The sequence below is a fragment of the Nerophis lumbriciformis genome, linkage group LG20 (genome assembly GCF_033978685.3).
Source record: "Nerophis lumbriciformis linkage group LG20, RoL_Nlum_v2.1, whole genome shotgun sequence".
In the NCBI taxonomy this organism is placed as follows: Eukaryota; Metazoa; Chordata; class Actinopteri; order Syngnathiformes; family Syngnathidae; genus Nerophis; species Nerophis lumbriciformis.
In genome coordinates, this window is record NC_084567.2 from 28977556 (window position 1) to 29002702 (window position 25147).

Genomic DNA, 25147 nt, shown 5'->3' on the forward strand with positions numbered 1-25147 from the left:
TCAAAAAAAATTCCAGGATTTCAGTTCAACTTCAGCATTGGAGCATTCACACGCAATTTTTTTAGAATATTTGTTGACGACTCAAAGTCGTGAAACTGTAAAGTCGCTATGTTTGCGTGCGTGTCGCAAATGCGGATCAGGCAGCTCATTAAACCAAGCGGTGACAATCACTTCTTCTTGTCACGATGTGATGCAGATATTTTCAAAATGGCACTTGTCTCCTTTCGTCAACTCTTTCCTACCAACGGACGGCAGTGTGTTCGAAGTAAAAGGCAAATGCTGAGCACACACCCTTTAGTCAATGTACACATATCATTTTTGGATGTCCAAGACCTCGGCATGCACTACAATGCTGACTTTGCATTTTCCTTTTTGGATTACAACTACAAGATTCAGAATATAAAAAAATATTTTTTGTTCTTTTTTTTTTTTTTTGAGTCGAAACTGCTTTAGGTTGTCTGTTTTCTCTCCGACGTGTACGTACTGACATGCTATTGACTGTTCGGCACAGTCCAACCCACGTAGCTGGATGACACACATCTTGTAAAACGAGGCACTTAGTAATCGGCCACATGTTTGTTGTAAAAGTTGTCCGTGTCCTTTCTGGGTGGGACCAAGAATCGGACAAAACGTGACTCCTCGGTTTCTGTTCGTTCGAACCGTTAATGGTTGTGTTCATCGGGTGTGATGGCAGGAAAGTTCCAAGACATAAAATCATCAGCCTTAGATGAGGGAGACCTTTTTTTTTGTACAAATAACATTAAAATCTAGAAGTTTTTGATCCTCTGCTGAGTTAGTGACTTCACCTCCTTACGAATAATACATGAACAGTTAAGAGAAATAAGGCACACATTGTTGGCCGATCAATTTCCGTGAAACTATTTTTCTACCATTTCACTTCAACCTAGTTGAAATTTGGAATCGTAGTAAAAAAAAATCCTAAATCCAGACGTCGATCCGGATCATCCCCAAAATTCCATTTCAGACATTTCCTGAAAGTTTCATTAAAAATGTGTTGAGTTATGTTGCTAACGTCTATAACAGAGTAAAATAAATGGAGTGAAGCCTCTTGTCGGTCATTCGCTCTCTTTGTCTCTGTGGGTGGAGGCGGGGATGCAAGCATGCACACAGAGAGAAGTTCATACAAAATGTACGGAAACTGGCCAAAAAATCAAATCACTTGATTTTACCTCATGTCAAATACACTATATTGCCAAAAGTATTTGGCCACCCATCCAAATGATCAGAATCAGGTGTCCTAATCACTTGGTCTATAAAATCAAGCACATAGGCATGGAGACTTGTTTCTACAAACATTTGTGAAAGAATGGGCCGCTCTCAGGAGCTCGGTGATTTGCCATTTACTCGCTCCTAAATATTCCAGAGTCAACTGGCTTTATTATAAGAAAATTGAAGAGTTTGGGAACAACAGCAACTCAGCCACAAAGTGGTAGGCCACGTAAACTGACTGACAGTTGCTACAGAGCTCCAAACTTCATTTGACCTTCCAATTAGCCCACGTACAGCACGCAGAGAGATTAATGGAATTGGTTTCCATGGCCGAGCAGCTGTATCTAAGCCATACGTCACCAAGTCCAATGCAAAGCGTCGGACGCAGTGGTGTAAAGCACGTCGCCACTGGACTCTAGAGCAGAGGAGACGCGTTCTCCGGAGTGATGAAACGCGCTTTTCCGTCTAGCAATCTGATGGACGAGTCTGGGTTTGGAGGTTGCCAGGAAAACGGTATATTTTGGACTGCATTGTGCCGAGTGTGAAATTTGATGGAGGAGGAATTATGGTGTTTTTTTTTTTTTCAGGAGTTGGGCTTGGCTCCTTAGTTCCAGTGAAAGGAACTTTGAATGCTCCAGGACCCCAAAACATTTTGGACAATTCCATGCTCCCAACCTTGTGGGAACAGTTTGGAGCGGGCCCCTTCCTCTTCCAACATGACTGTGCACCAATGCTCAAAGCAAGGTCCATAAAGACATGGGTGACAGAGTCTGGTGTGGATGAACTTGACTGGCCTGCACAGAGTCCTGACTTGAACCCGATAAAACACCTTTGGGATGAATTAGAACGGAGACTGAGAGGCAGGCCTTCTCGACCAACGTCAGTGTGTGACCTCACCAATGCACTTTTGGAAGAATGGTCGAACATTCCTATAAATACACTCGGCAACCTTGTGGACAGCCTTCCCAGAAGAGTTTAAGCTGTAATAGCTGCAAAAGGTGGCATCATATTGAACCCTATGGGTTAGGAATGGGATGGCACTTCAAGTTCATATGTGAGTCAAGGCGGGTGGCCAAATACTTTTGGCAATATAGTGTATTTCCTGAACGATTCATCAAAAATGTCTGAGCTATGTTGCAAACTTACTTACAAACATACAAACAAACAGACCCTAGCAGATACAAAACCTCCTGACAGAGGTAATTAATCAACGGATGAATGAAATTATGATCATATTTATTTTGTACATCTGTTCCAAAAGGGTTCACTCGGTCTGAGCACTTGGGCGAATTTGTTCTATAGCGGAATGTGATCAATGGATTGAACCCTCTTGCCAATCATCCACTTTCTTGATCTCTGTGGTTGGAGGCGGTCGGTGGAAGTTTAGCTTTGAAACATACAGTAAACACAAGGTCACGTACAGTAGTAAAAGTCATCTGCTCTCAAATCTAATCACTTGTTCTTTATCCCATTTTTGGACATTTACAAAAAGTTTGATCAAAATCAGCCAACGACTTTGTGAGTTATGCTGCTTACTAACTAACTGACAAACAGATGCCATTGATTACATAACTTCCTGGCGGAAGTAGCAAATAGCAAAATAACAAAATTAACATTGAAAAAAAAATAACCCCAAATCCCTTTTTGTTGTTGTTTTTTGTTAATGTTTACAAATTCAGGGAAAACATTCCTAAACACAGGAACGTTTAGAACTTAATTATTAACTATTATTAATTATTATATCTTAATATTGTACAGTAATTTGTATATTGTACAGGATTGCTTATTATTTGAATTGGATAGTAGTCTATTTCAATTCTTAGTTTTATCTTTATTACTTCTTGTGTAATTAATTTTTATCCCATATGTGTTCCCACTACCGCACCTTAAGTTGGAGTCCTTAAAGGCCTACTGAAACCCACTACTACCGACCACGCAGTCTGATAGTTTATATATCAATGATGAAATCTTAACATTGCAACACATGCCAATACGGCCGGGTTAGCTTACTAAAGTGAAATTTTAAATTTTGCGCAAAATATCCTGCTGAAAACGTCTCGGTATGATGACGCCTGCGCGTGACGTCACAGATTGTAGAGGACATTTTGGGACAGCATGGTGGCCAGCTATTAAGTCGTCTGTTTTCATCGCAAAATTCCACAGTATTCTGGACATATGTGTTGGTGAATCTTTTGCAATTTGTTCAATGAACAATGGAGACAGCAAAGAAGAAAGCTGTGGGTGGGAAGCGGTGTATTGCGGCAGGTGTTGTGCCGCATAACGCACCCCCGCCGTAGAATGCACCCACTGACTGTTGTGCTGGATAACACAGCCGGTGTTTCATTGTTTACATTCCCGGAAGATGACAGTCAAGCTTTACCATTGGCCTGTGGAGAACTGGGACAACAGAGACTCTTACCAGGAGGACTTTGAGTTGGATACACAGACACGGTACCGTGAGTACGCATGGAGCTGCGGCTTCCAAACATTTGACCGCTTGCCCGTACGTGCGTGCCGCTATGTGCATGTCACGTACGTAACTTTGGGGACTTTGGGGAAATATATGTGCTGTATGAACTTTGGGGAGGTGAACGGTACTTTGGGCTGTGGGATTGAGTATGTTGTGCAGGTGTTTGAGTTGTATTGGCGGGTTATATGGACGGGAGGGGGGAGGTGTTTGTTATGCGGGATTAATTTGTGGCATATTAAATATAAGCCTGGTTGTGTTGTGGCTAATAGAGTATATACATGTTTTATGTTTATTTACTGTTTTAGTCATTCCCAGCTGAATATCAGGTCCCACCCGCCTCTCACAGCATCTTCCCTATCTGAATTGCTCCCACTGCCCTCTAGTCCTTCACTCTCACTTTCCTCATCCACAAATCTTTCATCCTCGCTCAAATTAATGGGGAAATCGTCGCTTTCTCGGTCCGAATCGCTCTCGCTGCTGGTGGCCATGATTGTAAACAATGTGCGGATGTGAGGAGCTCCACAACCTGTGACGTCACGCTACTCGTCTGCTACTTCCGGTACAGGCAAGGCTTTTTTATCAGCGACCAAAAGTTGCGAACTTTATCGTCGATGTTCTCTACTAAATCCTTTCAGAAAAAATATGGCAATATCGCGAAATGATCAAGTATGACACATAGAATGGACCTGCGATCCCCGTTTAAATAAGAAAATCGCATTTCAGTAGGCCTTTAATCTCGTTGTATGCAAATATAATGACAATAAAGTCCATTCTATTCTATTCTAACTTTAGAAATTTAAAAATAGGAGATTGGGTTTCTAGCTTTGTTTAGTTATCGTGGAGGAGGAATTATGGTGTGGGGTTGTTTTTCAGGAGTTGTTTTTCAAACAACTATTGCCTTTATGTTTGATCAAACGATTGTATGTAATGAAAGAAAATAAGGAAATTCCGTATTTTTCGTACTATAAGGCGCACTTAAAATCCTTTAATTTTCTTAAAAATCGACAACAACGGTGCGCCGTATATACGTATTGATTCTGGTTGTGCTAACCAACCTCGAAGCCAGTTTATTTGGTACATGATGTAATGATAACTGTGACCAGTAGATGGCAGTTACACATAAGAGATACAGTACAGTACGTGTGGACTGCCGGTTGGCTGACACTTGTTCAAACAATGACGCCAGCAAGCACCCGTAAACAAGCAACACCAAAACGTTGATGTTCCAATGAAAATATAAAACATTAAACACAGCAATCAAAAAACTGTCAAAATGTTTTAGTATGACTTTGGTAAGCTACGAAGCCGCACCACTTTAATGGTTTGTCGGCGCATTACGGCTACTGTAGTCAGACGTACTACGCTTCAACATACGGCAACCTATGGCGTTTGTTTCACAATATTATGCAAAAACCAACTTTTCTTATCTAATGGTTACTGCTGTTGTGAATTCGGGTGCAAAAGTCCCGAAATTTTGCACACATCCACCACTGTAGCCTGCGTCAATGCTGTAATCAATAAACTCCTTCTTTTTCTCTATAGTCAGCAACAAGAGGTCCCCTCCGAGGTTTCTCATTGTCACCCCATTGGGTTGAGTTTTTTCTTGCCCTGATGTGGGATCTGAGCCGATGGGATGTCGTTGTGGCTTGTGCAGCCCTTTGAGACATTTGTGTTTAAGGGCTATATAAATAAACGTTAATTGATTGATTGAAAATGATCAAAATCTGCAGCATTAAACCTGATCGGAGCATCCCAATACAAAAAAAAATCAGTGGACCATGTACACTATATTGCCAAAAGTATTTGGCCACCCATCCAAATGGTGAGAATCAGGTGTCCTAATCACTTGGCCCGGTGTATAAAATCAAGCACTTAGGCATGGAGACTGTTTCTACAAACATTTGAGAAAGAATGAGCCACTCTCAGACAGTGATTTCCAGCGTGGAACTGTCATAGGATGCCACCTGTGCAACAAATCCAGTCGTGAAATTTCCTCGCTCCTAAATATTCCAAAGTCAACTTTGTTATAAGAAAAGTGAAGAGTTTGGGAACAACAGCAACTCAGCCACCAAGTGGTAGGCCACGTAAACTGACAGAGTGCATAGTGCAAATACTTTCTGCACAGTCAGTTGCTGCAGAGCTCCAAACTTCATGTGACCGTCCAATTAGCCCACGTACAGTACGCAGAGAGCTTCATGGAATGGTTTTCCATGGCCGAGCAGCTGCATCTAAGACATACATCACCAAGTCCAATGCAAAGCATGGTATGCAGTGGTGTAAAGCACGTCGCCACTGGACTCTAGAGCAGTGGAGACTCCTTCTCTGGAGTGATGAATCACGCTTTTCCTTCTGGCAATCTGATGGACGAGTCTGGGCTTGGAGGTTGCCAGGAGAACGCTACATTTCGGACTGCATTGTGCCGAGTGTGAAATTTGATGGTGGAGGAATTATGGTGTGGGGTTGTTTTTCAGGAGTTGCGCTTGGCCACCCTGAAAGGAACTTTGAGCGCTCCAGGATACCAAAACATTTTGGGCAATTCCATGGGATGGCACTTGAAGTTCATATGTGAGTAAAGGCAGGTGGCCAAATACATTTGGCAATATAGTGTATGTTAGTGACAACTTAAGCAGACACTTTGTTAGTCATATGAAGAACACGCGGTATGAAGAGTCGGTCGACATAAACAGGAACGACTTAAACTTGACTTAAAAATCCTCGACTGTTTGTAAATGTACTAATCCAGCAGGGGATCAAATACTCATCTCCTTATTATATTATTTGGGCATTCCGTGGGGGTCAACAACGACTTTTAACTAGGATCTAAAGATCTTAAGTCTCCTCCAACACTACCAGACAACAATACTGGAGGGTCTTCATTGTGCCATCAGTGCAAGTTCAGCTGAGCTTCCCGTTTCCTTTTGCCAATAACTGATGAATGAGGAGAGTAACACTTGGACACTGGAATGAATCTGAAGCCTTTTCAGCACTTTGAACCGGCTTTTTTCTGACTTCTTTCCCGCGTCAGCCTCTGACCAGCTCACGCGGACTGAGCCGAGCAACGCGGTTAAGCTGCTCCCTCATCAGTGGATAGGAAAAAAACCTGTCTTCTATCCTGGCATGTTAGCACCAGTCCTCCTCCTCTCGCTCCCTGAGGCTTCCTGTTCCTCTGTCGTTCGAGGCGGCGTTGACCCCGAAGGTGAAGTGGTAACCGTTGGGTACGTCAGCGCGGCCTTGTGCGGCCGCCGCTGTAGCAGGCACAGCAGCACTCTCGTTGGAAGCGGAAGTGGTAGCGGAGGTGGCGGCTCTGGCCGAGTGTGACAACAGTTGACTGCTAACGGCGTCCTGGAAGTCATCGGTTTCTTCATAGAGCGCTTGGCGAGAAGTTCCCTGCGGCTGCAGATTTAAATCGGGGTCGGAGCCGATGCAGGTGACCGGTACCGGGGACAGGTCATTGTCCCCGTGCAAGCGCTCGTGTTCTGAAAGGCCACGGCTGACACGAGTCTGGGAAACCATAGCGGTGCTGGCAGCTGACGGCAGAGGGGCGGTGTGGGCGGTCTTGTAGGCCACGGCGGGACGAGGGGTCAGGGGTGTCTGGGGGAGCTGCCTGCGACCACGGCCTGGCGTGCTTGAACCAGAGGGTGCAGGCTTACCTCCAGTGCTACCATGCTGTCAAAACAAAATACCAAATATTACTAGAGAGGTTAAAGTAAAACCAGTGACAAAAAGCAACATTTAATGCAGAAAGTACAACACTTCAAAGCAAAGGTCTTCAACAGAGGGTCTGCAGACCATGTAGGTCCAATTCTGTAATGGATTGTGGTCATTACATTTATTTTTCTGTTTTATTTATATTTTATTGGCTTCCCAGCAGGCACAAGACATTAAGGCTATGTCTAGACTAAGCCGGAGAACCCCTTAAACAAATAATTATTTAGCCTAAGGCCTGTTTCAGCCACACTAAACTATCGTTTAAGGTCCCCCACCTTGGACAATTTTTTCTTGAATCTCCGGCTCTTAGTTTGTATGGACTCACTGATCGTTTACAAACTGAGTTCGGAGAGGAAGTGACGCCACAAAGACCGCGCCCCTCACAGGAAGTGACGTCAGAAATAACGCGCCACAGCCAGCTTCATAATAAAGTGGTTTCGTAACTCGGAGGTAACCACTGGAAATATGGAGGCGAGTCATCCAGACATGCCCGTGTTTCTCCTTCCGTCTGTACAGACGCTTGTGGAACTCACACATGAATACCTTAAGAGAAAGCGATTGCAGCTATTTGGGATACAACACTTCTCAGACGGCAAGAGAACTTTCAAATGTCGGGGTCAGCTGTGATTCTTTGTCAAAGGAGAGACAACAAGAATTGAGCTCCCGTGAATGTGATAAAAAAGGTAGTGTGTGCTTTGTATTACCTGGCCGTCAAAGGAAGACTACGGAAACCGGCGAATGATTTTGGACTAGCAAAGCAGACTATCAGTTATTGTCCGCCATGTATGTCGCGGACTCAACATCTAGGTCCAGAGTATATAAAGTCACCAATAACAAATGGACAATAAAGGTGAAGGCAAAAGAGTGAGGAGTGTCTAGATATCTAGATTCCGAGTTTGATTGATGTAAAATTATTTGTGTACTTTCACGTGTTTATTAAAGACCTTATTAATGTATGATGGCTCAGGTGTGATTCGCTACAATAGGGCCCCACAGCACACTGGATTCCAGTTCATTGAAATACCACAACACTGGATATTGTTCAGATAAGTTAAATTTAAGAACTTGCACACAAAGCAACACTGGAGGTGACTATGACGTGCGCATATGCCGCGCATGCGTATTAGGTCAAGTTGCAAAGGCGGACGGAGGAGACGAGGGGGTCTTAAACGGTGGCATTATTGTGTGTGGACACGATAAGATGAGGTGGGATTTAGGTGTGAGGTGTAAATGAGGCCTAAAACAACGTTGAGAACTTGTTGAATTAGTTCCTGACATTGAGCAACTCAAACCTAAAGTTGAAACAACATGCTTTTTGACAACGTTTAATCAATGTTGGGTTCTGACCTTGATTTGACCGTTGAATGTTGGTCATTTCCCAACCAACATTTTACAACACAAATACAACATTGAAACAACATGCTTTTTCACAACATTTAATCAATGTTGGGTTCTGAAAATGGTTTTGTCAGGACGTAGATTCTTACGCAGCTTGCTGCGAGAATTTTTCTCCCGTGATGCAAACAGACTAGACTGGACATGGCTTGAAGGTAAAAACATGATTTAATCTTGACTATAACTCAACAAAGTACAAAACAAAAAGGTGCACAAGGCGAAGGCACGAACTTAGCGCAGGGAACAAAACTAACACTTTAACGTAAACTATGAACATAAAACAAACAACACTTACAGTGGCTTGAAAAGAGCAGCATGAACTATGACATGAGCAGAGCATGAAATGAACACAAGCATGCAACTATCATCAAGAACTATGAAACGAACAATGTCGCCAGGCAGACTAACTGCCATAGACAGGCTTAAATAATAATATCATGATTAGAACCGGTGCGTGCATAAGGCAGGTGAAACTAATGAGTAGTCATGGAAACCAAAACAAACAAGAGTGCACAAAAACAGGAACTATGGAGTCCAAAAACCAACAGAACATAACCAAACAAAACATGATCTAGACCACAGATCATGTCAGATTTGACAATTGAATTTTGGTCATTTCCCAACCAACAATTTACATCAGAAATACAACGTTGAAACAACACGCTTTTTGACAACGTTTATTCAATGTTGGGTTTCGACGTTGATTTGACTGTTGAATTTTGGTATTTTCCCAACCAATATTTTACAACACAAATACAACGTTGAAACAACATGCTTTTTGACAACGTTTAATCAATGTTGGGTTTCGAGGTTGATTTGACCGTTGTATTTTGGCCATTTTCGGACCAACAATTTCCATCAGAAATACAACATTGAAACAACACGCTTTTCGACAACGTTTAATCAATATTGGGTTCTGACGTTGATTTGACCGTTGAATTTTGGTATTTTCCCAACCAACATTTTACAACACAAATACAACGTTGAAACAACATGGTTTTTGACAACGTTTAATCAACGTTGGGTTCTGACGTTGATTTGACCGTTGAATTTTGGTATTTTCCCAACCAACAATTTACAACAGAAATACGTTGAAACAACATCCTTTTTGACAACGTTTATTCAATGTTGGGTTCTGACGTTAATTTGACTGTTGAATTTTGGTATTTTCCCAACCAACAATTTACAACAGAAATACGTTGAAACAACATGCTTTTTGACAACGTTTATTCAATGTTGGATTCTGACGTTGATTTGACTGTTGAATTTTGGTCATTTCCCAACCAACAATTTACAACACAAATACAACGTTGAAACAACATGCTTATTGACAACGTTTAATCAATGTTGGGTTCTGACGTTAATTTTACCGCTGAATTTTGGTCATTTCCCAACCAACATTTTACAACACAAATACAACGTTGAAACAACATGCTTTTTGACAACGTTTAATCAATGTTGGGTTCTGACCTTGATTTGACCGTTGAATTTTGGTATTTTTCCAACCAATATTTTACAACACAAATACACGTTGAAACAACACGCTTTTTGTCAACGTTTAATCAATGTTGGGTTTCGACGTTGATTTGACTGTTAAATTTTGGTATTTTCCCAACCAACATTTTACAACACAAATACAACGTTGAAACAACATGCTTATTGACAACGTTTAATCAATGTTGGGTTCTGACGTTAATTTTACCGCTGAATTTTGGTATTTTCCCAACCAACAATTTACAACAGAAATACGTTGAAACAACATCCTTTTTGACAATGTTTACTCAATGTTGGGTTCTGACGTTGATTTGACCGTTGAATTTTGGTATTTTATCAACCAACATTTTACAACACAAATTCAACGTTGAAACAACATCCTTTTTGACAACGTTTATTCAATGTCAGGTTGTGACGTTGATTTGACCATTGAAATTTGGTCATTTCCCAACCAACAACGTGGATCCAATGTTTGACATCAACGTTGGCTCAATTTACAAACACAACTATTTTACAACGTTGTTTAGAAGTCAGTTTAAAAATAAACCATATATGCATAATCTACGTTGTATCAATTTATTGTGTCTGCTGGGTTACTATTCTTGATTTTATATTTCAAATGTTTTTATTATTATTTTAATTTCTATTCTCTTCACTTCATTGCAACTGTTACCCTTTTTATTTTGTTGAAGTCTACCACAAGAACAATAGAATTTTCATTATAATTTAAATAGAATAGGATATGAATAGAGTAGGTCATGAATAAAATCTTAGTATTGCACAAAAACAAGGTACCTTTAGGACCGGTTTAGTTTAAAACATTGATTTACAGGATATATGAGTAGGTTGTCCCTGCTCCATCTCTCCATCAGTTTGGGGATCCTGGAAAAGGTTAAAGACCCCTATTTTAAATGTCACTGAAAAGACTCACTTGTTTAAGGACAGAAGTTTCCTGTGCCTCTCCTGGAGACGTGGATCGGCTTGGACTGGCTGACTTGGCGTGGCTCGTCTCCCTGCAGCTGTAACGCTCTGAGTAGTAGCGTTGCTCCCCTGCAGAGGAGTGATGCCTCCTCTCGTGATGGCGACTGCGATCACGCTCCCTTGCTCGTTCCCTGGACAAGCCCTCAGCTGAAGGGTCGGTGAAGGAGCCTAAGGAGAAATAGGAATTGTGAAGTTAGTGCGGGGGTCAGCAACCCGTGGCTCTACAGCCACATGCGGCTCTATAGAGGCGCCCTGGTTGCTCCATGGAGCTATTTTAAAAAAATGTATAGAAATGGAAAAAAAATGGGGTGAAAAATATATGTTTTGTTGTAATTTGGTTTCTGTAGGAGGACAAACACGACACAAACCTTCCTAATTGTTAGAAAGCCCACTGTTTAATATGTTTGTGTTTATGCTTCACTGATGAGAGTATTTGGTGAGCGCCGTTTTGTCCTACTAATTTCAGCGGCCCTTGAACTCACCGTTGTGTGGAGTGTGACTCAACAGTTTGTTTACATGTACAACTCTCTCCGACGCTGCCACAGAAAGACGTGTTTTATGCCACACTAAGTATAATTATTTAGCCTAAGCCCCGTTTCAGCCACACTAAATCTGAGTTCTGAAAGGACGTGACGCCAGAAAGACCGTTCCCCACACAGGAAGTGACGTCAGAAAGAACGCGCCACAGCCAGCTTCATAATAAAGCGGTTTCGTAACTCGGAGCTAACCACTGGAAATATGGAGGCGAGTCATCCAGACATGCCCAAACATACCTTAAGACAAAGTTGAAACAACATGCTTATTGACAACGTTTAATCAATGTTGGGTTCTGACGTTGATTTGACCGTTGAATTTTGGTATTTTCCCAACCAACATTTTACAACAGAAATACTTTGAAACATCCTTTTTGACAACGTTTAATCAATGTTGGGTTCTGACGTTGATTTGACCGTTGAATTTTGGTATTTTCCCAACCAACATTTTACAACAGAAATACTTTGAAACATCCTTTTTGACAACGTTTAATCAATGTTGGGTTCTGACGTTGATTTGACTGTTGAATTTTGGTATTTTCCCAACCAACAATTTACAACAGAAATACGTTGAAACAACATGCTTTTTGACAACGTTTATTCAATGTCAGGTTGTGACGTTGATTTGACCGTTTAATTTTGGTCATTTCCCAACCAACATCTTACAACACAAATACAACGTTGAAACAACATGCTTTTTGACAAAGTTTAATCAATGTTGGGTTCCGACGTTGATTTGACTGTTGAATTTTGGTCATTTCCCAACCAACATCTTACAACACAAATACAACGTTGAAACAACATGCTTTTTGACAACGTTTAATCAATGTTGGGTTCTGACGTTGATTTGACCGTTGAATTTTGGTATTTTCCCAACCAACAATTTACAACAGAAATACGTTGAAACAACATCTTTTTTGACAACGTTTATTCAATGTTGGGTTCTGACGTTGATTTGACTGTTGAATTTTGGTATTTTAGACCTGGGCAAATTAAGGCCCGGGTTAACTTTTTCAATCCGGCCCGTCGGACATTCCCAAATATATTTTTTAGATCTTTAAGATGGAAACTGTAGCTGCCATTATGATGTGCAGTCATGTTTTCTAATGACCGTAAGTCTTGAACTATACAAAGTATTTCAATGGTTGGAATCTGCGCTTTTGGATGATATACTAGTTACTATGGTAATCTAATTAGTTACTATGGTAATCTAATTAGTTACTATGGTAATCTACGTCACAGCAGCTCAGACGAGGCACCAAGCAGTGTGGGCGGGAAGCGTTTCCACAGACGCGGAAGGAGATTTTCATAACAAAGTTCTAAAGCTTAGTGATATATCAGATATATCAGATTGTAGGTGGGGTTTATTTTGTACCCTTCGCGTTCATATTTCACTGTTTGTTGCATTTTTGTTGCGTTTCACTTGATTGTAAAATATGTCGATCGAAAGGGGGTGTGACATTCATATTTTGTCAATATTCAGGGTTTTATCGTTCATAGAAACATGTAAAATTCCATTACGTCTTTTAAGGCGGTATGTCATAACGTTTTTAGCATTCAATCAGACATTATTCTGAGGTTTTGTATTAGTGTCCCTAAAAATAGATATACAGGCCCCCAGACACATTTTTTCTCTAAATGTGGACCCCGAGTCAAAATAATTGCCCAGGCCTGCCTTAAGAGAAAGAAACGCGCGATTGCAGCTACCGTATTTTTCGGACTATAAGTCACAGTTTTTTTCATAGTTTGGCCTGGCTCCAGTGCGACTTATATATGTTTTTTCCCTTCTTTATTATGCATTTTTGGCAGGTGCGACTTATACTCCGGTGCGACTTATACTCCAAAAAATACGGTAATTGGGATACAACACATCTCAGACGTCAACATAGCAATGTTGAGCGACGGTTTTGGATAAGGCCTGTAAGAAAGGCAGCCTGGTGGGATCTGTTGTGTGCCGTGTTAGAGCAGTGGTTCTTAACCTGGGTTCGATCGAACCCTAGGGGTTCGATGAGTCGGCCTCAGGGGTTCGGCGGAGCGTACGTCAAGACACACCCGACTCATCGTGTAAATAAAAACTTCTCCCTATCGGCGTATTATGGATGCCCCCAAACAATGTTCCCTCTAATGTTCCATCTGATTTGCAGGTGTGTAATTTGTTGTGAGTTAATGCACTGTGTTGGTTTTGTTCTTTGAACAAGGTGATGTTCATGCACGGTTCATTTTGTACACCAGTATAAAAACATATAACTTTGTCTTGAAATTGAAAAAAAAAAAAAAATGCATTTTATTTTTCACTAAAGAAGGGTTCGGTGAATGCGCATATGAAACTGGTGGGGTTCAGTACCTCCAACAAGGTTAAGAACCACTGTGTTAGACAGTGTTGGGTTAGTTACTGAAAACCAGTAACTAGTTACAGTTACTAGTTACTTTATTTCAAAAGTAACTCAGTTACCAACTCAGTTACTTAAACCAAAAAGTAATGTGTTACTGTGAAAAGTAACTATTTAGTTACTTATATATATTTTTAATTTTTTTAAGGCCCCATTTAATGCCCTTTTAGCCTTCATTTCAGTACTGTTATTGCACTGGAGAATAATACAATCTGTTGATCAACTTGACATGTATTTGTATCACTGAACTCTGCTATGCAATGTGGTCTACATACAACACACAAAGACAAAGATATGTTTCAAAGGGCCAATTTGTTTCAGACCAGAACAAATTGACAAAACTATTTCAAATAGCTGCAACATAACATACATAAGTAACAAACAGCATAATAACAACATAGCTGTAAACCAAGAAAGGCACACTACATACATAAAGCCTAACAAGGCGTTTTTTTTATCTCAAGGAATTCTGAAATAAAATCATGTCTGAAGCCCAGAACACTACACATTTCCCCACTTCGTTTAGAGAAAAGGAAATATTAGCCTGGCCCACTAGTATCCCTCTTTAGGTTTGTGAACTTTATAGTCTAAACATTTAGAGTGATGTGATAATCAAACACTCTAAAAGTCTAAAATGAAAGAGTATATATGAGAATTGACAGAGTGTGTGTACCTTCAGTGTGCAGTGCCTCGTTAAAATCCAGCCGCTGTTGGAGGTGGAGGTGAAGTGTGTGTCTCTTTACTAGCTTCGTCGAAGCATGTTGTTTTTGTAGCGGTTTCAGCATATTTGAATTGCGAGGATAGGATCTTTGATCCAAGACACAACTTACATTCAACTAAAATGTTCTTTTCTTTGTGGTCGATAAAAGAAACGTACTGAAAATATCTCCATTTTAAGAAACTCGGCTTCAGGGTTCGCCATGACGTCTTGTTAGTAGACACAGACACGCCCCCTCCCACACACACACACACACACACACACACACACACACACACACACACACACACACACACACACACACACACACGTACACACAGACAGCGCCCGGCGCGCCTCTTCCTTGTCGCCTCTTCCGCAGCGCTGCAATAAAACACTCAGATCTTCTCAGTTTCTAGCCGATACTACATAAAAAAACCCGCAAAATAACGCAGTAACGCATCATGTAGTAACGGTAACTGAGTTACTGAATATAAAAAATAACGCGTTAGATTACTATTTACCGCCGATAGTAACGGTGTTACAGTAACGCGTTACTTTAGTCCCAACACTGGTGTTAGAGGAACGGCAAGAGAAGTTTTGAATCTCCAGGTCAGCTGTGATTCTACTTAGCGAAAAACTTTGTCCATTTGTCGAAGGAGAGACAATGACAATGCGGGCTCCCGTGGACAAGGGAAGACTGCGAAAAATAGCGAATCCATTTAGACTGGCAAAGCAGACTGTCAGTTATTGTCCGCGATGTACCGGTATATCGAGCGATTACTCAACGTCTAGTTCTGTACTACGTAACTATTGTGAAGCCATGAAGTTGTTGCGCCGGCAAGTACGACCGCCAATTTCAGCCTACAAGCACAGTGTCTTAATGTTGGTTGTTGTAAAATGTTCTTTATCACATTGTTTACTTTCAAACGTCCATTAAATATATGATTCATGTACAAACCCCGTTTCCATATGAGTTTGGAAATTGTGTTAGATGTAAATATAAACGGAATACAATGATTTGCAAATGCTTTTCAACCCATATTCAATTGAATGCCCCACAAAGACAAGATATTTGATGTTCAAACTCATAAACTTTGGGTTTTTTTTGGAAATAATAATTAACTTAGAATTTCATGGCTGCAACACGTGCCAAAGTAGTTGGGAAAGGGCATGTTCACCACTGTGTTACATGGCCATTCCTTTTAACAACACTCAGTAAACGTTTGGGAACTGAGGAGACACATTTTTTAAGCTTCTCAGGTGGAATTCTTTCCCATTCTTGCTTGATGTACAGCTTAAGTTGTTCAACAGTCTGGGGTCTCTGTTGTGGTATTTTAGGCTTCATAATGCGCCACACATTTTCAATGGGAGACAGGTCTGGATTACAGGCAGGCCAGTCTAGTACCCGCTTCCTTTTACTATGAAGCCACGTTGATGTAACACATGGCTTGGCATTGTCTTGCTGAAATAAGCAGGGGCGTCCATGGTAACGTCGCTTGGATGGCAACATATGTTGCTCCAAAACCTGTATGTACCTTTCAGCATTAATGGCGCCTTCACAGATGTGTAAGTTACCCATGTCTTGGACACTAATACACCCCCATACCATCACAGATGCTGGCTTTTCAACTTTGCGCCTATAACAATCCGGATGGTTCTTTTCCTCTTTGGGCCGGAGGACACAACGTCCACAGTTTCCAAAAACAATTTGAAGTGGACTCGTCAGACCACAAAACACTTTTCCACTTTGTATCAGTCCATCTTAGATGAGCTCAGGCCCAGCGAAGCCGACAGCGTTTCTGGGTGTTGTTGATAAACGGTTTTCGCCTTGCATAGGAGAGTTTTAACTTGCACTTACAGATGTAGCGACCAACTGTAGTTACTGACAGTGGGTTTCTGAAGTGTTCCTGAGCCCCTGTGGTGATATCCTTTACACACTGATGTCGCTTGTTGATGCAGTACAGCCTGAGGGATCGAAGGTCACCGGCTTAGCTGCTTACGTGCAGTGATTTCTCCAGATTCTCTGAACCCTTTCATGATATTACGGACCGTAGATGGTGAAATCCCTAAATTCCTTGCAATAGCTGGTTGAGAAAGGTTTTTCTTAAACTGTTCAACAATTTGCTCACGCATTTGTTGACCAAGTGGTGACCCTCGCCCCATCCTTGTTTGTGAATGACTGAGCATTTCATGGAATCTACTTTTATACCCAATCATGGCACCCACCTGTTCCCAATTTGCCTGTTCACCTGTGGGATGTTCCAAATAAGTGTTTGATGAGCATTCCTCAACTTTATCAGTATTTATTGCCACCTTTCCCAACTTCTTTGTCACGTGTTGCTGGCTTCAAATTCTAAAGTTAATGATTATTTGCAAAAAAACAAAAGTTTATCAGTTTAAACATCAAATATGTTGTCTTTGTAGCTTATTCAACTGAATATGGGTTGAAAATGATTTGCAAATCATTGTATTCCGTTTATATTTACATCTAACACAATTTCCCAACTCATATGGAAACAGGGTTTGTATGATGGCTCAAGTGTGATTCACTACAATAGTCTAACAGCTGATTAATCCAAGAGAGATGTCAAAACACTCGTTATTGATCTTATTTGTCTTTGAGACTTTAGTTACGTTATTTTCCTTAGTTACGTCTGTAGAAAGGCTTGCCCGAAGAGAATTGCGCGAGTCCGCCATTGTAGTCCAAAGTTGTATTCACCAAGTTTCCTTTTTTCTCTATCCTCTTGTTGTGGGGCAGACTGTCTCGTACAGGCACATGCATGCTAACATCCTCTGCCGTTGCCAGTTTTACTAAAAAGTAAAGTATAGTTGTAACTTGTATCTTAGTGGACTCCATATGGAAGCGCTAAAACACAACATGGCTGACAAGATAGTCTGTAAAACATAATCTACGCAAACGTTTGACTAAGAACCAGGAATACATGTTATGTAGACCAAAAGGACGTGTTTTGCATGTAGAAAAAAGATCACAACATGACCCCCTTTAAATAACTGGCACTTGAAGTCTTACATTACCAGCCTATGAAACCAAAAACTTCTCATGTGTCTTTTCCTGATTTATGTACTCCATCTCAAAGCGTATTAAATTTGACCATGTGATGATTGTTGATGATGTTAACATCCATGTTGGTGTCCCACAGGAAAGCAGTGCTGCATGAGAACTACAGTATGATATATACTTGTCATATTTAAAGTGACTTAACATGTGGGGGGAAAAAAGCAGACCACACAACATTCCTTCCCTCAAGGAATTTGTGACGTCGCGATCGCGCTAATTAATGCAAATCCAACCAGTCTTCACAAATGATGCACGGCCTTGCAACTTTGTCCAATTACCACAACTTTCCTGCACATTTTGGCCAGTGGAATTCTCTGAGTGGCGCTCAAACGTGCACCTAAACCAGTGGTTCTTAACCTTGTTGGAGGTACCGAACCCCACCAGTTTCATATGCGCATTCACCGAACCCTTCTTTAGTGAAAAATAAAAAGTTTTTTCTTAATTTAATCTTACTTTATAAATATGAATCATGAAATTATTAATATTATATTAAAGAAATACAAATAAAGATATATTTTACAAACAGAAAGTTACAGGAATGTACACATGATCCCATGTTTACATCTCATTGTGCAACATGTGAATGTTTTAGTGGGAACTGAATGCGATATCTGAAAGGGGTACAAATTATTTCCAAAGCAGGACCCCTACCCAGACATTAAATACTAGTACACAGCTCATGAAAAACATATTTTTTTGTTATTGTCATTTGTAACAGTGTTAAAGTTGTTTATACGGCCACCCTCAATGTGACCTGTATGCCTTGTATTCACTTGTGTGTGTGAAAAGCCGTAGATATTATGTGACTGGGCCGGCACGCAAAGGCGGTGCCTTTAAGGTTTATTGGCGCTCTGTACTTCTCCCTACGTCCGTGTACACAGCGGCGTTTTAAAAAGTCATACATTTTACTTTTTGGAACCGATACCGATAATTTTGAAACCGATACCGATAATTTCCGATATTACATTTTAAAGCATTTATCGGCCGATAATATCGGCAGTCCGATATTATCGGACATCTCTAATAAAAACATTTACTTAGTTTACATGTATTCACTTCTCTCTGTCCTAAGGCAGGTCCAGCCCTCAAAGCATCCGCTTCACTGCTCGCCCCTTGACGTGTTCGTAAGAGCCGCCACCCCTTAGCCCGGGGGTCAGCAACCCGCGGCTCGAGAGCCGCATGTTTAGCGCCGCCCTAGTGAAGCTGAAACAGATTGCTGATAAGTATAATCTACCGACAAATCTTTATATCACTCCGAAACAAAGTGATAAAACTTTTACGGAAAGCAAAAGCTTTTTTTTATATTGATATAATTAAAGGGGCAAATGGAAATGGGAAAATAATCACAGATGTCCGATAATGGCTTTTTTGCCGATATTCGTTATTCCGATATTGTCCAACTCTTAATTACCGATTCCGATATCAACCGATACCGATATATACAGTCGTGGAATTAACACATTATTATGCCTAATTTTGTTGTGATGCCCCGCTGGATGCATTAAACAATGTAACAAGGTTTTCCAAAATAAATCAACTCAAGTTATGGAAAAAAATATGCCAACATGGCACTGCCATATTTATTATTGAAGTCACAAAGTGCATTATTTTTTTTAACATGCCTCAAAACAGCAGCTTGGAATTTGGGACATGCTCTCCCTGAGAGAGCATGAGGAGGTTGAGGTGGGCAGGGTTGAGGTGGGGGTTAGGGGGCAGCGGAGGGTGTATATTGAAGCGTCCCGGAAGAGTTAGTGCTGCACGGGGTTCTGGGTATTTGTTCTGTTGTGTTTATGTTGTGTTACGGTGCGGATGTTCTCCCGAAATGTGTTTGTCATTCTAGTTTGGTGTGGGTTCACAGTGTGGCGCATATTTGTAACAGTGTTAAAGTTGTTTAAACGGCCACCCTCAGTGTGACCTGTATGGCTGTTGACCAAGTATGCATGCATTCACTTGTGTGAAAAGTCGTAGATAGTATGTGATTAGGCCGGCATGCAAAGGCAGTGCCTAAAAGGCACGCCCCCAATATTGTTGTTTTGGTGGAAATCGGGAGAAATCCGGGAGAATGGTTGCCCCGGGAGATTTTCGGGAGGGGCACTGATATTCGGGAGTCTCCCTGGAAAATTGGGAGGGTTAGCAAGTATGACTGGGAGACGCAACTGCTCTGTACTTCTCCCTACGTCCGTGTACCACTCCATACAACAGGCGTTTTAAAAAATCATACAATTTTACTTTTTGAAACCGATACCGATAATTTCCGATATTACACTTTAAAGCATTTATCAGACATCTCTAAAAATAATATGGGAAAATCTAAAAAAAACTATTGATGCGTAACAATGATGATCATCTCGGGAATCTGCAGTTCCAAGTAAATGTCAATGTCAATGTCAAGGTGACAGGCATATTTACATTGTTGCTCTATGTTGATGAATATGCATTGTCCTCATTCTAATAAATAAATAAAATGCTTATATTGACTTAACCAGCTTCTACTGTATTTAGTTTGCTTTGAACACAGTTCAACTGACACCATGCTTTTAGAGATGCAGATATTCTTATTGCAACATTCACCCCTGACAATACGCTCGTCTATCATCAGAGAAAAAGATTTCTGATGATGTCACAAGCAAAGAAAGAAACATTTCTCAGGATTGTTTTTGTCTTACCGACTGCACTGGGTTGCTGCACAGACGTCCCTCTATCCAGCGATTTTGGCTTTTTGTCTTTGTCTTTGTCCCTGCGTCTGTGGCAGCGGTGGTGGTGGTGATGGTGATGCGCTCGGTCCTGGGCCTGGCCCGGAGCGGGCCTGGTCGACGGCGGAGGCTGGCCCGGCCGTGTCAAGTGGTATTCCTTCAGACCGACCTCCTGCCTGTACTGCGGGGTCAACGAGGACGCGGAGCGTCTTATGGGACTGAGGTCAACGATTGGCTGGGAACGAAGGAGAAGCAGACGGGAGGAGTAAAGGGAAGTTAGAGTCGTGGTTCATTGGATGATCGTCTGACCCAAAGCCCTCGGACTAGAATCGTCGAAAAAGTCACAGCACACACAGGATGGGAGACGAGTTTCTAAGGACTGCTCTTGTCCAACTACAGAAGTGGATAAGAACTTTGTATTTTCAATGACACACCTGTGTACTACTAGCAATACTAGTAGTACACAGTTTTGGGCTACTGGCAGCACACTTATTTGACAAGCTGTTCCTATTTTCATCAGAATTTGATGGGGGAATGGTTTGATCCGTTTGATATCAAAGGGGAGTCTGTGATACAAAAAATGTGAACTTCACACAATATTCAAATGGATCAGCACATCACTTCAAGTCACATAAACCTCAAAAAATATTTTTTTTCCCGTTCCTTTATTATTACGTTTCTAATTTTTTTACTGGTAGATTTTGGTTGGTTTTGCAGTTTTATGTGCTCCTAGCCCAGTGCAACTAGTAGAGTCGTGGTCAAAAGTTTACATACATTTGTAAAGAACATAATGTCATGGCTGTCTTGAGTTTCCATTAATTTCTACAACTCTTATTTTTTTGTGATAGAGTGATTGGAGCACATACTTGTTGGTCACAAAAAACATTCATGAAGTTTGGTTCTTTTATGAATTTATTATGGGTCTACTGAAAATGTGACCAAATCTGCTGGGTCAAAAGTATACATACGGCAATGTTAATATTTGCTTACATGTCCCTTGGCAAGTTTCACTGTAATAAGGAGCTTTTGGTAGCCATCCACAAGCTTCTGGTTGAATTTTTGACCACTCCTCTTGACAAAATTGGTGCCGTTCAGCTAAATGTGTTGGTTTCTTCAGCATTGTCCACACGTTTAAGTCAGGACTTTGGGAAGGCCATTCTAAAACCTTAATTCTAGCCAGATTTAGCCATTCCTTTATCACTTTTGACGTGTGTTTGGGGTCATTGTATTGTTGGAACACCCAACTGCGCAGTCCTCCCAGCGCGGTAACAACACACAACAACAGCAGTCACGTTTTTGTCTACCGTAAAGCAGTTCGTCTGCCGTAAACAGCAATGTTGTGACACTCTTAACCAGGACAATACTGCCATCTACTGTACATGCATATGTGACAATAACATCTAGGGCTTTTAGAGAGTGCACAACTGCGCACACAACAAGGAGACGAAGCAGAATGCATCATCGGAGAGGGTGTTCAGCATGGTTTGAAAAATAGTGACAGAGAATAGAACAAGGATGGACAATTCAACCCTTAACTCAACAATGCGTAGATGAGTGTTATGTGTGTATATGTGTAAATAAATGAACACTGAAATTCAAGTATTACTCTTATTTATATATATATATATACACATATATATAGCTAGAATTCACTGAAAGTCAAGTATTTCTTATATATATATATATATATGAAATACTTGACTTGGTGAATTGTAGCTGTAAATATACTCTTCCCCTCTTAACCCCCCCACCTCCCGAAATTGGAGGTCTCAAGGTTGGCAAGTATGCCCCAAACACACGTCAAAAGTGGTAAAGGAATGGCTAAATCAGGCTAGAATTAAGGTTTTAGAATGGCCTTCCAAATGTCCTGACTTAAACGTGTGGACAATGCCGAAGAAACAAGTCCATGTCAGAAAACCAACACATTTACCTTAACTTCACCAAGTTTGTCAACCAGAAGCTTGCCAAAAGCTTGTGGATGGCTACCAAAAGCGCCTTATTGCAGTGAAACTTGCCAAGGGACATGTAACCAAATATTAATATTGCTGTATGTATACTTTTGACCCAGCAGATTTGGTCACTGTGGAGGTAGGTGTGGCCAGCGCGCTTGCAGGAGCAAAGGTCACCGCCTCTGTCTATGGTGCTGAGGACGAGCACCATCGGATAGGGGCAGGGCATGTGTTGATGGCGAGACACAGCTGGCAGGTGATTAGATTTCACAGGTGGTACGCGTTCATCTAATCATCTGTTGTCTTTAACAGTAAGCGGCCGAGAGCAGGAGGGGGATAGGATACGGAGGTGGCTGAAAAGTCACGTCCTGCTGGAGAGAAATCTGTGAGAAATTCTATGGACATTAAAACATTGTTAAAAAGCTTGGCTCCTGTGCCGCGTATAACAGTGGAACGGATAGGAAGCGACTTCCACAGTCACATTTTCAGTAGACCCATAATAAATTCATAAAAGAACCAAACTTCATGAATGTTTTTTGTGACCAACAAGTATGTGCTCCAATCACTCTATCACAAAAAAATAAGAGTTATAGAAATGATTGGAAACTCAAGACAGCCATGACATTATGTTCTTTACGAGTGTATGTAAACTTTTGACCACAACTGTAGGTACACTGACGTAGGACAATAGTACACATAGGAAAACACAGTCACGCTGAGAGGCTATATGCAAAATTAGGAGTGTCCCATCTGCAAAACAATTTGGCTTGCATATACTGTAAAATGTGTGATATAATCTCCGATACAAGCAATCCAGCAGCGTGTTTACTTGTGGAAAGTTGGACAGCCATTTAACATCTAAATGTCCTCCAAGTTTCATCTTTTCTTGTATTTTAGTCAAGTCATTTACAAAACGCAAAGATGGTAGGCCACAGGCTACTAGGAGCTAGCAGCTACACAACAGCGAAGTGCGCATTGCTTGGATTTACATAAAAAATAAACAATACATTCCTTAATTTTCTCTAACCTCTTGTTGTGGGGCAGACTGGCTCGTACATGCACATGCATGCTAAAATCTTCTGCTGTTACTATTTCGAATAAAAAGAAGCGTATAATTCAAACTTATATCTGTCAGTAGACTGACTATGGATGTGCTAAAAACTGCGACGTGGCTGTTGGGGAGAAGACACAGTCAAAGTGGAGGCACGTGAATAAGACCGCCCACAAGCGGCGCATTCTGAAGAGAAAGTCAGAAATTAGCTTGATTAACGATTGGTGTAAAATACACTATATTGCCAAAAGTATTTGGCCACCCATCCAAATGATCAGAATCCGGTGTCCTAATCACTTGGCCTGGCCACAGGTGAATAAAATCAAGCATTTAGGCATGGAGACTGTTTCTACAAACATTTGTGAAAGAATGGGCCGCTCTCAGGAGCTCAGTGATTGCACAGGATGCCACCTGTGCAACAAATCCAGTCGTGAAATTTCCTCACTGCTAAATATTCCAAAGTCAACTGTCGGCTTTATTATAAGAACATGGAAGATTTTGGGAACAACAGCAACTCAGCCACGAAGTGGGAGACCACATAAACTAACAGAGAGGGGTCAGCGGATGCTGAAGCGCATAGTGCAAAGAGGTCGCCGACTTCCTGCACAGTCAGTTGCTACAGAGCTCCAAACTTCATGTGACCTGCCAATTAGCTCACGTACAGTACGCAGAGAGCTTCATGGAACGGGTTTCTATGGCCGAGCAGCTGCATCTAAGCCATACATCACTAAGTCCAATGCAAAGCGTCGGAAGCTGGACTCTAAAGCAGTGGAAACGCGTTCTCTGGAGTGATGAATCACGCTTTTCCATCTGGCAATCTGATGGACGAGTCTGGGTTTGGAGCTCGCCAGGAAAACGGGACATTTCGGACTGGATTGTGCCGAGTGTGAAATTTGGGGAAGGAGGAATTATGGTGTGGGGTTGTTTTTCAGGAGTTGGGCTTGGCCCCTTAGTTCCAGTGAAAGGAACTTTAAATGCTCCAGGATACCAAAACATTTTGGACAATTTCATGCTCCCTTCCTCTTCCAACATGACTGTGCACCAGTGCACAAAGAAAGGCCCATAAAGACATGGATGACAGAGTCTGGTGTGGATGAACTTGACTGGCCTGCACAGAGTCCTGACCTGAACCCGATAGAACACCTTTGGGATGAATTAGAACGGAGACTAAGACCAACATCACAATGCAAAAACTGAAATCTAAGTAAGATTAAATATCTCAAATAAGGGTGATATTTGCTTATTTTCTGTCTGATAAGATAATTCTTCTCACTAAGCAGATTTTATGTTAGAGTGTTTTACTTGTTTTAAGGGTTTTGGTCCTAAAGGATCTCAGTAAGATATTACAGTTTGTAGCTGAGATTTGATGACCTATATTGAGTAAAACATGCTTGAAACTAGATTATCAACTGTTGCAAAGCTGTGTCATTAACACTCACAAGTATAAAACTACTTTTTAAAGTAATAATTTCTT

At 41.2% G+C, this 25147-nt stretch overlaps 1 protein-coding gene across 4 annotated transcripts in view; it reads right to left on the reverse strand.

Annotated features, from left to right (window-relative positions):
- Positions 1 to 4319: 4319 nt before the first annotated feature.
- cacna1bb (calcium channel, voltage-dependent, N type, alpha 1B subunit, b) overlaps positions 4320 to 25147 on the reverse strand; it is a 439095-nt gene continuing 418267 nt past the window's right edge. For all 4 annotated transcript variants that reach the window (XM_061980760.2, XM_061980758.2, XM_061980759.2 and 1 more), the window contains exons 46-48: positions 20647 to 20908; positions 11229 to 11446; positions 4320 to 7366 (exon numbers count right to left, since the gene is read on the reverse strand). In XM_061980760.2, the coding sequence (XP_061836744.2) occupies positions 6821 to 7366; positions 11229 to 11446; positions 20647 to 20908 (1026 nt within the window). In that variant the 3' untranslated portion in view covers positions 4320 to 6820. The remainder of the gene's footprint in view (positions 7367 to 11228; positions 11447 to 20646; positions 20909 to 25147) is intronic.